We start from the raw sequence: 13,765 nt of genomic DNA on the forward strand, positions 1-13,765 counted from the left end.
GTCTCTGAGAGGACCCCTCAAGGCCTGTCTGTGGTGTTCATGGACAGGAGACAACTTTCAATCTGGGCTCCGCATTTGGGAGTTCCATGTACACACTGGCTTCTGTTGGGGGTCTCTTGGGCCTCTGAGAAGGGCGAGTGACTTTTCTGTGTGTGAAAACGCAGTGATCCAGCTGTGCATATGTCACCTCCTGAGGGTCTTGTTCTTCAGAGTCCTGGAGAGAGGGAAACGTTGAGTGAAGGAGGGGCTCATATTCTTCGGGACTATTAGGGAATAAGTCTCCATCCCTGAGGCTGGGCCGAGGAGGACCTACCTCCCTGTTCACTGTTCTGTCCACCCCAGGCTCCTGGTCTTTGACTGCAGCATCTGTAGGAGACAGAAGTCATCAAAATACCTGGGAGGGCACTTCTGGGTCCTCATTTCATGTGCAAATGGCAACACACAGGGGGAGGCCATGGGTGCCTGAGGTCCCTCAGCTGCCAACAGCCAGATTCAGACATTCTATCTGAGTACAAGAATCCCTCCCATGAAGAGCTCGCAATTCCCATCCCATTGATTCTGTCTCCCACTTTCTGCCTGTCATTGAACACTCTCCTGAATGTCAGTGGCTACAGGGATGTGAGGATACAGTTCAGAATCAGGCAAAGGTCTGTGAGCTGAGGGCAGGGGCAGGGTGACTGGTGCTCTCTCTAGAAAGCCCCACCTCTGCAGCTCCTGACTTGGGCCAGGGACCATCATGCCAGTGAAAAACACACACCTGCATGCTCCATCCTGCTTCCCCACATGGCCCTGGGGTCTCTGGACTCTGCTTTGTGAGACGTCTTCTTTTGTCAGAGCACCAGAGATGAAGGAGAAAGAAGAGGAGGATGGTGAAGGGGATGATGACCACTGAGCACCGAATGAGGATGTGCAGGTGTCTGGGGAAACCTGGAGGAGGATGGGAATCCAGTAAGAAGCTGACCACAGCAGTTCCTCTTCAGGGAGTGTCTCTCATCTCTTCATTGCCAGGTAACCATGTACAACGTCTCTTTAGGACAAGTCCCCTGATGACGGTGAACCAGCTTTCTCCTGCTTTTTCAGTTATACTTCCCAAAATTATCAGAGAACGTGCTGGGATACCACTGCTGTAGTTTGGAAGTTTGACCCCTCCAAACCTCACCTTGAAATTTAACCCACAGTTTGGGAGGTTGGACCTACTGGGAAGTGCCTGTGTCATGGGGTGGAGCCATCATGAATAGATTAATGCTGTCCCCATGAGACAGGGTTAGGAGGTTTTCCCTCTATTAGTTCCTGGAGAGCTGGTTCTTCAAAAGAGCTTGGAAGCTCCATCACACCCCCTTGCTCACTCTCTTGCCATGTGATCTATGTGGTCTCTATATACAGAGACCTCCTTCCCTTCTGCCAGAGTGGGAGCAACTTGAGGTCATCACAAGGGGTAGATGGTGGTGCCGTGTTTCTAGTACAGCCTGCAGAGCTGTGAGCCAAATGATTTTCTTTCCCTTAGAAGTTACCCAGGCTCAGGTGATCTTCGCTACCAATAAAAACGGACTAAGACAGCAACGTCCTGAGATCAGGAGGAACGTCCCAGAACAGCCTGGGCTCTCCTGCTCTTCCGAGAGGAGGGTGTGGGGCAGGCCTTTAGCTCAGTGCTTCCTGTGGCTCCAGGGTGCAAAGCCCAGGCGGGGCTGCTTTTCAGTTCCCCCAGCTACACTACAAATGGGGTGACTCCGTGTGTCCCGGGCAGCCTTTCTGAGCCTTGGGGGACTGGCTCGCCCTGAAAGGTAGGCTTCTGCCATCACTTGCTGCTGATCTGTGAGTAATGAACCTGCTTTTTTTTTTTTTTTTTTTGAGACGGAGTTTCTCTCTTGTTACCCAGGCTGGAGTGCAATGGTGCGATCTCGGCTCACCGCAACCTCCGCCTCCTGGGTTCAGGCAATTCTCCTGCCTCAGCCTCCTGAGTAGCTGGGATTACAGGCACGCGCCACCGTGCCCAGCTAATTTTCTGTATTTTTAGTAGAGACGGGGTTTCACCATGTTGACCAGGATGGTCTCGATCTCTTGACCTCATGATCCACCCGCCTCAGCCTCCCAACGTGCTGGGATTACAGGTGTGAGCCACTGTGCCTTGCCCCATGAACCTGCTTTATGTAATTTATTCTGTCTGTGTTCTGTCTCCCTGGAGTGACTGTCAGTGATAGAAACTGGCATAGCCCCAGGTGCAGTCAGGAGGGGTTCAGAGTCTTCTCTAGGAAGACCGGACTGGGATTGATACACAGCGAATGTGCTTTACAACTTCTGCATCCACAACACTCTTGACTCAAACAAATTACATTCTCCAAGAAAAGGAAAAAAAAGTGAAATCGAAATCAAAAGAAGTGAAGTAGAATGTCTTACATCAAACAGCCAGGAAATAGTGCAGAAGCCCGTGGGCAATGTGTTACTTTTTGTGATCCCGTGAGACGTGTAATAGGCTGCTGTTCTACCTGAGAGGCAGGGGGAGGAACAACACCCTCCATCATCTATTGCTTCAAAATACAGCCTGTCCTTCTGTGAATTAGTAGGAAAGGGGACCAGGAGATAGTGCTGGCATTGGTCTCTGAGTCCAAGAACTGAGGTCACTCCAAAGAATATTAGTTTTGACCTCCCCATAATCTATCTGTATCTCCACACGTGATTGGAAGTAGGGGTGAGGTGGGGGATCTGGGTGAGGGGGCAACTTTTATGCCATGAAGAGAGCACTTTCTCTATTTCAGGACCTGTGCTGCTGGGTTGAGGGCTTTCCCATTTTTCATATGCTCTCATGGTGACAGAAAGCCAAATAGGGAGGAGGTTCTAGGCTGATTTTCTACTGTATAAGATTCGGGATCAAAAAAGTAATTAGAGAGAAGTAGACAAATGATGATTGGAATCAGGTGCCTCTGTCATTTGTGTGTGTTATAGAATATTTACGTAGTTTTTAATTTTAGTTTTTGAAATGGAGCCTCCCTCTGTCGCCCAGGCTGGAGTGCAGTGGTGTGATCTCGGCTCACTGCAACCTCCGCCTCCTGGGTTGAAGTCATTCTCCTGCTTCAACCCATGAGTGATCGAGTCAAAGTGCGCATGCGTGAGCTCGGTTCTCTCGGACTGCAATGCTCTTGCTCTGCTGAGTCAGCCAGGGTTGCATCATGAGGGACAGGAGCTAATTCCTTGGCAAGTGGAACTTCTCTAAAACGCCCCACCCTCATCAGATGTTCCCTTCCTTTCCCTCCCTTAAGCCCCCAGGCATTTATCCTCCAGTTAGGAATGCAGGCAGAACAAATACTGCATTTTTTCCTGAGAAGGATGTCAGATTTGCAATCATTCTTCTAGCCTCAAGGAGGTCTCAGCTGCAGAAAATTAGAGATTAAGAGATGTCACTGAGCCTTGTGTTGGCCCCAGATCCCTTGGACTGCTGGAGTGTCTGGGGTTCAGAGATGGTAGAAGACAAGCCCTGAATCACAGAGCTGGGAGGTGCTGAGCCAATGCTTGATTCCAAAGTGTCTACCTCCCCAGGTTTCTAAAAGCAGAGATAAGGGGGTTCCTTTGCTCACCAGTTTTGGAGCTTGGTTCTGTGGGTGACGGCCAACTGCTTGAAGGGTTTCCTTCAACATGGGACAGGAGAGAGGTGTGGAAATGAGGATGCCTGTCTTCTACTCAGTGGAAATCTCTGAGGTTGGTTCATGGCCAACAATCTGTTACCTGATGTTGGGACCTGGGAGTCCTGGCATCCCCTTCTCCATAATCATTGTACCTGATGCCCACTGTCCTGAGACTTTGAGGTGTAACGAGAAAACAGGGCATCACATTACCTGACTTAAAAATATGTTACAGAGCTGTAGTAAGCAAAACAGCATGACGCTGGCATAAAGAAAGGCTCATAGAACAATGGAGGAGAATGAAGAACACAGACATAACCCATGCATTTACATCCAATGGCTTTTTTTTTTTTTGAGATGGAATCTCGCTCTGTCACCCAGGCTGTAGTGCAGAGGTGCAATTTCAGGTCACTGCAACCTCCATCTCTTGGTTTCAAGCAAGTCTCTTGCCTCAGACACCTGACTAGTGGTATAACACACACCAACCACTATGCTCAGCTGAGTTTTGTACTTTTAGTGGAGAAGGGGTTTCATCATGTCGGCCAGGCTGGTCTCGAACTCCTGGCCACAGGTGATCCACCTACCTTGGTCTCCCAAAGTGCTGGGATTGCAGGTGTGAGCCACCATGCACAGCCCATCCAATGGACTTTGACAAGGGTGCTAAGAACCTACACTCAGGAAAGGACAGTCTTTTCAATAAACAGTGCAGGGATGAAACTGCACCTCTACCTCTCAGCATACACAAAAATCAAATGAAAATGGATGAAAGACGTGCATCTAAGGCCTGAACCTATGAAATGTGTAGAAGAAAACACTGGGGAAATGCTCCAGGACATTTGCATGAGAAAAGACATTTTGTTTAAAACCTTAAAAACACAAGTAATCAAAGCAAAAAATAGACCATTGGGATTGCATCAAACGAAGCAACTTCTGCACCACGAAAGATAAACCAAAGAAGTGATGAGACAACCCACAGAATGAGAGCAACTATTCGCAAACGATGATTCTGAGATGGGATTAATAACTAGAAATCGGACAGGCGTGTTGGCTCACGTCTGTAATCCCAGCACTTTGGGAAACCGAGGTGGGCACCTCACTTGTGGTCAGGAATTTGCGAGCAGGCTAGCCAACCTGGTGAAACCCTGTCTGTACTAAAAAATACAAAAATTAGCCAGGCGTGGTGGTGTGTACCTGTAATTTCCAAGGACTTGGAAAGAGACTAAGAAAACGTGCAACTATTAGTTACAAAAATCAGGAAAGCTTTTAATTCATTAATGTTTCCTCTATTTATGAATTGCCATGGTTTAGCTGAGGTCAATGACAAGGAGGGCCCTTGTGTCAAAGAGGGAAAATTCCTACTAGGGAGGCTGAGGTAGGAGAATCCTGTGAACCCAGGAGGCAGAGGCTGCAATGAGCCAAGATGGAGCCTCTGCCCTCCAGCCTGGGCTACAGAGGGAAACTCCATCTCAAGAAAAAAAAAAAGCTAAAAAGAGAACTTTCATAGTATCCAGCAATTTCACTACTGGGTTTACACCCAAAGGAAAGGACATCAGTGTATCGGAGTGATATCTGCACTCCCATGATTGGTGCAGCACAATTCACAGTAGCCAAGGCGTGCAGTGAACCCACCTGCCCATCAGCGGGTGAGCGGATAGAGAGAACGTAGCACATACGCACAATGGAGACCACTCCTCCATACAAGCAACAACGTCCTGTCACTTCCAGACACATGGATGAACTGGAGGGCATTACAAAGATGGCCATGTCTCACCCATATGCAGGAGCTAACAGGTGGATCTCAGGAAGGTAGAGAGAATGGTGGCTACCAGAGGCCAGGAAGGGAATGGTGGAGGGTAACAATGAAAAAAAGAATATAAATGTATCCCTGACCACTGGACTTTACACTTAAAAATGGGAAAGGTGAGGTCGGATGCAGTAGCTCACGCCTGTAATCCCAGCACTTTGGGTGGCCGAGGCGGTGGACCACAAGGTCAGGAGTTCAAGACCAGCCTGGCCAACATGGTGAAACCTCATCTCTACTAAAAATAAAAAAATTAGCCAGGCGTGGTGGCGCGCGCCTGTAATCCCAACTATTTGGGAGGCTGAGGAAGGACAATTGCTTGAACCCAGGAGGCAGAGGTTGCAGTGAGTTGAGATAGTGCAATTGCGCTCCAGCCTGGGCAATGGAGCAAGACTCTGTCTCATAAAAAGGTAAAGGTGGTAAATTATATGGGTATATTTAACCTCAATAAATGTTTTTACAAATGAAAAGAAAAGGGCATGGGGGTTGCTGGTGATGACGTGTCTCTGTGGGTGAGAGGCCAGGATGGGCTTCTGGGAAATGGGTGAGGTTGAGGGGCTGAGGGAACCTCTGATCTCCCCAAACTGATCCCCGTCTCTCCTCCTCTGGGCCTATGCTGACCGCTTTCTCCATCTGCCTGGGTGCCCAGAGCCCTGAACGCGGGCCTCCATGCAGGTCGTGGAGGAGGGCTTGGAGGTGCCCTGTCTGGCATCCTGCGCCCTGACCCCCCCCTCACACCCAGGCTTCGTCTTCTCTCTGCATCTGTCCACGCTTCCCTCCATCATCAGCAGGAAGTTCCTCAGCTATGGCTCTGGGATCATCAGACATGGGACAGGTATGGGGTTTCCTCACCTGTGACAGAAACGGACAGTGGGTCACTCGGGGCTGACCACTCATAGGGAGAGTCACGGAAAGAGCCGAAGCATCTGTAGGTCCCTCCGTGGGTGGCAGGGCCCAGAGGGAAGTGGGCCTGCAATGTTCCATTGATGCTGGGCACTGCAGGGAGCCTGAGTTCAGGGGCCTCCCCCTCCCTGGATAGATGGTACATGTCGAACCAGGTCCGGGAGCTGCAGGACAAGGTCACGTTCTCTCCTGGCTGAACCGTGGGGCCCGGCTGGGCTGAGAGAGAAGGTTTGTCATATAGACCTGGAAGGAGAAGAGGCAGTTTGCTCAGGAGGCTCTTCCTTGTCACAGCTCCCTTCACACCTGAGCTGAGAACTCACTCCCTTGCTCCATGAGCTGATGCTCTCTCTCACCCTCCACCCCGTCTCTCTTCTGTCTGTTTTCTCCTTCTACCTTCCCTGTCTCTCCCCTCACTTCCCCACCCCGGGTATGTTTTCCGTTTTTTGTATTGTTTTATTCTCTCTGACTCGACTTGGATTGGTTGATCTTTTTCCTTGAATTCTGAGTCTCTCACTTTGTGTCTTGTTCATAACTTTCTGCCTATTTCTAACCATTATGTATGTCTCTATTTCTGTATTTGGTGTCTACAAATGATCTATCATCTGTAGCTATGTATCATCTATCTATGCCTCTATCAACTGTCTGTCTTTCTGAGCATCAATCATCTATTATTCATATCTATGTATCATCTCTATTATCTCTCTCTATCTTCATCATCATCTCTATGTATCATCTGTCAATCAATCATCATCTATGTATCTATAACCTCTCTATGATCTACCATCTACCTATTTATCATCTATCTATCTCTATCCATCCATCTATCATCTGTGTCTCCGCCTCCTTGTCTTTCTCTGCCTCTCGGTCTCTCTAGTTCTCTTTGGATTCTCTGCAATCCGTCCCACATCTCCATCTTTCTCTCCCCTTGTGTCCCTCCCTCAGGGCCCTGATTTTAGGGCATTTCTCTGCTCGCTTCCATCATTCCCTCCACTTCTCTGCCCTCTTTTCTCTCTCTTTATGTGTCTGTGAGTTTCTCAATCCCCTTCCCCTGACTCATTCTGTGTGTGTTTATATCTTTGCATTCTGATGTCCCTGATTTCTCTCTGTGTCTCTCAGTGATGCTACAGTATGTGGGATTAGTTGGAATATGAGCCTCAGAATCCAGTCTGGGGACCCCAAGTACACACAGCACACTGGGGTTGGTGTTGCCGGGCCATGATATCCTGGGACGATTACGGCTCCACTGCACAGAAGGCAGAGGTGTCAGAATAAACACGGCATCTGTAGGTGCCACAAGGCCTGAGGCCACAGGGTCCAACTCAGGTCAGAAATCTGGGTGTCTTTGGGTTCTCCTGGTAGAGAACACTTTGTGGAGGAAATGCAGAAATAAAACCTCTACCCTGTGCCAGGTGTCTGAACAAAGCCAGCATGGAAGGACACCTCTCTCTGGGACATGTCTGTCTGTCTGTGTGTCCCCTCTACCTCTTTCCCTCTTTTCTCACTCCCTGTATGGCCCCTGTGTCTGTCCTCTGTTATGACGTGTGGTCTGGACTTGTGTCTCCTGTTTCTCTGTGTCTGCTGTTACAGACCTCACCAAGTCAGTCTCTCTCCATAAGAACCCCATGCTCATCTTCCTCATGAGCACCTGGGGCTTCCAAGTCCTGGATCATTCACTCTGTGTCCCAGTGACAATGAGAAGAATGTCTGGACACTCTCACCTGTGATCACGATGTCCAGGGGGTCACTGGGAGCTGACCACTCATAGGGGGAGTGAGTGACAGAACCGTAGCATCTGTAGGTCCCTGCAAGGTCAGTTTTCATGGGACCTAAGGAGAAGTTGGCCTGGGAGCCCCCATTATGGGGCTCTCCAAGGAGGCGCAAGAGGTCCTCAGTGACCCCCTTTCCATGCAGAAGGAAGTGCTCAGACATGATATCTGACCAACACTGCAGGATGACCGTCTCTCCTGATCTCACCAGGGGACCTGGGAGGGCCAGGAGTGAAGGTTTTCTGTGGAATCCTAAGAAACGAGATTGTGAGTTTAGAAGGCATCTCCCTTTCTCATCCCATCCATGGGACCTGGAATGAGTGAGGCTTCCCCTCCCCGGTGTCTGACTCTCTCCTCCCTCTCTGTGTCTCCGTGCTCCATTCTGTGCCCGTCACCCCTGGTGCAGGTCCCTCCCTCTGTCCCCCTCCCTCTTCTCTGTTTCTGTCTCTAGCAGCCCCTGACTCCCTTCCCACTGGGCTCAGCCTCATCCCTTGAGCTGTTTCTGTTTCCCACTAATCTGTTTCTTCCTGTCCATGTGAGGGTGGAAGAGGAGCCACGACAGGCTGCACATCCAGGATCTGAACAGCCTGGTTCAATCTGTTTTGGACAAATTGGAATCCCTGGCAGGAGGTATGAACTGATGAGGAAGGCGGGCAGCAGTGTCCACACACCCTGTTCCTGGTGGGGACTGGGAGCCTCTCCTGCCATGTCTGTGCTTCTCCATGGTCCCAGCTTCCTTAGGGCAGACCCTGGTGCTGGTTCCAGGAGCATCCAGCCCTCCCTATGTGGATCGAGCCTGGTGGTGGCCTCAGCATCCCAAACTTGCTGATCTCGGGGTAGCCCCCTTCTCCTGGTGTGGTTTCTTTAATTAATTTATTTATTTTGGAGACAGAGTCTCACTCTTTTGCCCAGGCGGGAGTGTAGTGGTGTGGTCTAGGCTCACTGCAACCTCTGCCTCCCAGGTTTCAGTCATTCTCCTGCCTCAGCCTCCCGAGTCACTAGGATTATACCCTCCCACCACCATGCCTGGCTATCCTTGTGTTTCTTGACTTGTCCTTGCCCTGGGTTCCTGTGACGTGTCCTGTTGCTGCTGTAGAAAATTATCACAATATGGCAGCAGAAGAGAACACACTGAGCCCTTCCACTTCTGGAGATACAAATCGGACCCAGTTCTGCCTGGGCTAAAATCAAGGCATCTGCAGGGCTGCATTCCCTCTGGAGACATGGGGGAGAATCAGTTCCCTTGACTTTTCCAGCCCTTAGAGGCCACCTGTATTCATGGTTCCTGGCCGTCCTCCACCTTCAGAGCCCGCAGTGGCTGGTGGAGTCTCCCTCCCACTACACTGCTCTAATCCCCACTCCCCTCTTCCTCCTCCTCTCATGTGGGCACTTGTGATGACACTGAGCCCAGCTGGACAGTCCAGGCAGCCTCCCCATGTCAAGGTCAACTCATCAACAACCTGAGCTCCATCTTCCCCCTTCAGTCCCCTGCCCTGTAACATAAATAGTCACAGGCTCCAAGGATGAGAATGTGGCCATCACTGGGGACAGTTATTCTTCCCAGCACAGTACCCACTTCCCTGTATTCAATCCCCTTTTGCCCCAAATACAGTCAGGGCCTGGAAGCTCTGGGATTCAGGAGGTGGGACAGTGAGAAGCCCAGACAGGAGCCCTCTGACCTGTGACTATGATCTTCAGGGGGTTGCTGGGTGCCGTCCGCCCAGTGGGGGAGTGCGGGTGAAAACCCCGACATCTGTAGGTCCCTGCGTCTGCTGCAGTCACGGGGCCCATCAAGAAGCTCTCCTGGAATATAACGCCATTGAGGATGGGAACGTGGAATCTGTTTTCTTTGTACAGGGTGAAGTTGTTAAACCCACCACCATAGTGACACCGAAGAGTCACGTGTTCTCCTCGAGACACCACAGCGCTTGGCCAGGCAGACAGGAAGGGCTTGTCCTGACCACCTGGGGGAGAAGGAGGCGTCACCTTAGAGAGGAAGATGTGGAGCCGCCCCTCCCTCCCTGTGCTCAGAAGATTCTCCCCTCTTCCACGTTCCTAAGGCTCCTACCACACCAGGGTGCCCAGAGCTACAGGAAGGACCCATCCTGCACAGACATGGCATCTCCCTACAACAAACATGTTAGCAGAGAAATTTGAGCAAATGCTGAATGAGGGACTCTTAGTAGATTTTAAATCTGCAAAATTGCTTACATAAAACAACACAAGGTAGACACGGGGTGGGGGCAGGCCCTTTGTGAATGGAGTATCAGCCACTGTGTGAACCACAATAAACAACTGAGCCCCCATCAGAGGATTCAGAATGTGAAGCTCATGGCTGCGGTTCCTTCACCTCTTCTAGTAGAATGACAGCAGCCGCACGGCAGCCCCTACCGTCATGGAAACGCTGGAGGGTGTGAGTTACACCTTTGTCCTCAGAGGGTCGGCCTTTCCTAGCACTGCTTCCCTCCCTTCCTCCGCCGGTGACACGACTTCCTCCCCACACACCCCAGCTTGGAGCACCCCAATCTCACCCTGGTCCCCAAAGAGCTTGACTCAGCCAAGGGAAGGAAAGGCTGGGAAGGGCTAGGTCAGAACTGTGGGCCGAGCATCCCAGGGTCCCCTCTTCCTAGTTTATGAGAGACTCCCCCACAGGATTTTTCTTCTGTTTCATGAATCCCCCTTATGTGGGAAGATGACACCCTAAGGTTTGGGGAAGGACTCACCCTCGTGTGACCAGGCCCTCTGGACCAAGAAGAACGCTGGAAAGAAAGATCATGATTGATGATCCATCTGCACACAAACCAGGCCTGCCCTGCTGCCCCGAATGGGTTGTGTGCCTTGGCTGCAAGGCCCTTTTTAGGTTGAAAGTAAACTCAGCCTCGTTGCCCACCTGACCCCAGACAACAGGGCTCTTGGCTGTGCAGAGGCCCAGCCTCCAGGCCCAGGTCTATACCTCGAGGCTCTTATCTCCACTAAAGGCAATATCTCCACCCCAGTCCCATATCTCCACCCCAGGCCCATATCCTCACCCCAGGCCCATATCTCCATTTTAGGCCCATATCTCCACCCCAGGTCCATATCTCCAACCCAGGTCCATATCTCCACTCCAGGCCCAGATCTCCACCCTAGGACCATATCTCCACCCCAGGACCATATCTCCACTTCAGGACCATATCTCCACCCCAGGCCCATATCCCCTCCCCAGTCCCATATCCTCACCCCAGGCCCATATCACCACCCCAGGACCATATCTCCACACCAGGCCCATATCCCCACCCCAGGCCCATATCCCCACCCCAGGCCCATATCTAAACCCCAGGTCCATATCTCCACCCCAGGCCCATATCCCCACCCCAGGCCCATATCTAAACCCCAGGTCCATATCTCCACCCCAGGCCCATCTCTCCACTCCAGTCCCATATCCCCACCCCAGTCCCATATCTCCACCCCAGGACCATATCTCCACCCCAGTCCCATATCCCCACCACAGGCCCAAATTCCCACCCCAGGCCCATATCTCCACCCCAGGCCCATATCTCCACCCCAGTCCCATATCTCCACCCCATCACTCCCCCCTGGATTCCCTCCAGGACTCACCGACACACGCCATGCTGACGACCATGAGCGACATGGTGCTGCCTGTGCAGACCGGCGACCGCGCCCAGCTCCCTTCAGCAGCGCACAGGATGTTGTGAGGGGCCCTGCCCGTGCAGTTTACATGCTGACCACATGATGGGACGGTGACGTACACAGGCTCTTTCCACCTTGCATGAGGCCCAGGGGGTGTTCGGTCAACAGAGGAACACGGCTTCCTGGAAATTGTTCTCACTAGAATCGTCATCTTGCCTCCTTCACCATGACCAACTCAGAACACGTCTCCGATCCAATCTCTCAATATACGACATGATTGAATCTGCGATGCATTTGTTTTTATCTGAGATTCAAACTCTTCTACGTGTGTAGGATGCAAAATACCTAATAGGTATCATTAGCATTATTAGAGTAATTGTGACAACAAATCGCTAGGATTCTTCTTGCTCGTATTTCTTGTACTAAGCCGGAAGCAGTTAAAATTATTTAAATTCTCAGTGAAGGATTTTCCAGTTACTTACAATCTTAAAATTGTACTTTATTAGCAAAAACTAATAAACATGTAAATTCTAGATTTTGTAGTTTTATCTAGAATTTGTTTCATAACCCAAATCCAGAGTCCAAACTAATGGCTCTCTCTCTCTCTCTTTCCCTCATTTTACATTTTACAGGAATATCCAGTAACATAACACTATAGAAAATCAAGTTTCCCCCAGCACTTTGGGAGGCTGAGGTGGGTGGATCACCTGAGATCTGGAGTTCGAGACCAGTCTGGCCAATATGGTGAAAACTTGTTTCTATCAAAAAAAAAAAAAAAAATTAGCCAGGCACGGTGGCAGGCACATGTAATCCTCGCTAGTTGGGAGGCCGAGGCACAGGAATCGCTTGGACCTAGGAGGCAGAGGTGACAGTGAGCCGAGATCGCACCACTGCACTCTAGCCTGGGTCAGAGAGGGAGAGTCTGTCTCAAAAGAAATAAATAAATAAATAAATAAAAATAAGGAAAGCAAATAACCTCTAATAAGAAATTAGAGGACTCAGGCTACCAAATTTTAAGGGGTTGTATAAAGTTACATAAAGTGCGGCATCCTCACAGGAGTGGACACAGTCAGTGAGCAGAAAACTGTGTAAAACACATCTGTGTACACACAGTCCCTGTACAGTTGACAACGGCTGCCATGTGCATTAAGATGGAATAGAATGTCTTCTCAATAAACAACACTGGACCAAAGAGTTACTTGTCTGAAAAATAAATGTAAATGTATTGTGACCTTATGAAAACACTGCTTATTTTTTATCTTCTTATTGTAAATATTTTATGATTTATTTTTTTAATTGACAAATAAAAATTATATACAGTCGTCCTTTACTCTTCTGGGTGACTGGTTCCAGGATCCTCACTCAGATGCCAAAATCTGCAGATGCTCCAGCCTCTGACATGAAATGGCTTAGTGAGTGCATATAACCCTGCACGTCCTCCTGTATGTGTCAGATCCTCTCCAGATTACTTATCATTCCTGATACAGGCTACGCACAGCTTCACTCGGGTCCATTCAACATAGTTTTGCTTTTCGGAACTTTGTGGATTTTCTTCTCGGAATATTTTTGATTTATAGTTGGTTTGATACACAGCTGTAAACCCCACAGACATGGAGGACCGACTGTGTATTTATCGTGTGAAAGATGATGTTTTGATAAGTGTCCTCGTGGAGATGAGACTAACAAGGGCGATGACCCTGCAAATGTTTCATGTTGGAATTACCCTGCAAGCTTTCCAGGTCTGCAGAGAGTAGGAACAGCACTTGTCCATCTGATTCACGATCCTTGGAACCTCCTATGTGCTGCATCTTTGGATGGAAATTGGAGTCCCAGGGACAAACCGGGCTCCACCTGCTTCCAGAAGCTCCCAGTCCAGGGGTGAGAACCCAGTGGAGAACATGTGGGATTATGTGGACATGGTAATGACAATACCAAAAGCTTAGGCAAAAAGAGTCACATTACGTAACTCATGAGGGCAGACGTGTTTATTTGAAGACAACTACATCGAAATTATATATAAAAAGAACTTAAAAATTTTACTGATGACAGAA

At 49.8% G+C, this 13,765-nt stretch overlaps 1 protein-coding gene across 1 annotated transcript; it reads right to left on the reverse strand.

The window, feature by feature from the left end:
- Window positions 1-281: 281 nt before the first annotated feature.
- LOC105706675 (killer cell immunoglobulin-like receptor 3DS1) lies at window positions 282-11,959 on the reverse strand. The gene is made up of 8 exons (XM_064380847.1): window positions 11,682-11,959; window positions 10,808-10,843; window positions 9,764-10,048; window positions 8,037-8,336; window positions 6,268-6,561; window positions 3,570-3,620; window positions 758-927; window positions 282-366 (listed from the first exon to the last, which is right to left on the reverse strand). The coding sequence occupies exons 1-8, from the start codon at window positions 11,923-11,925 to the stop codon at window positions 322-324; spliced, it is 1,425 nt and encodes a 474-aa protein (XP_064236917.1). The 5' UTR covers window positions 11,926-11,959; the 3' UTR covers window positions 282-321.
- Window positions 11,960-13,765: the final 1,806 nt, after the last annotated feature.

The sequence above is a fragment of the Aotus nancymaae genome, unplaced genomic scaffold, assembly GCF_030222135.1.
Source record: "Aotus nancymaae isolate 86718 unplaced genomic scaffold, 86718_ANA_hifiasm-v0.15.2.pri h1tg000028l, whole genome shotgun sequence".
In the NCBI taxonomy this organism is placed as follows: Eukaryota; Metazoa; Chordata; class Mammalia; order Primates; family Aotidae; genus Aotus; species Aotus nancymaae.

What these genes read in the sequence shown, in the direction of transcription:
- LOC105706675 (XM_064380847.1), bottom strand. Translation starts at nt 11,925, where the DNA reads ATGACGATTCTAGTGAGAACAATTTCCAGGAAGCCGTGTTCCTCTGTT. An exon ending in GAGGGCCTGGTCACACGAGG is followed by an intron (nt 10,049 to 10,807) that starts GTGAGTCCTTCC and finishes CTTCTCCCCCAG; the next exon opens with GTGGTCAGGACAAGCCCTTC. An exon ending in AGAACCAAGCTCCAAAACTG is followed by an intron (nt 928 to 3,569) that starts GTGAGCAAAGGA and finishes ATCCTCCTCCAG; the next exon opens with GTTTCCCCAGACACCTGCAC.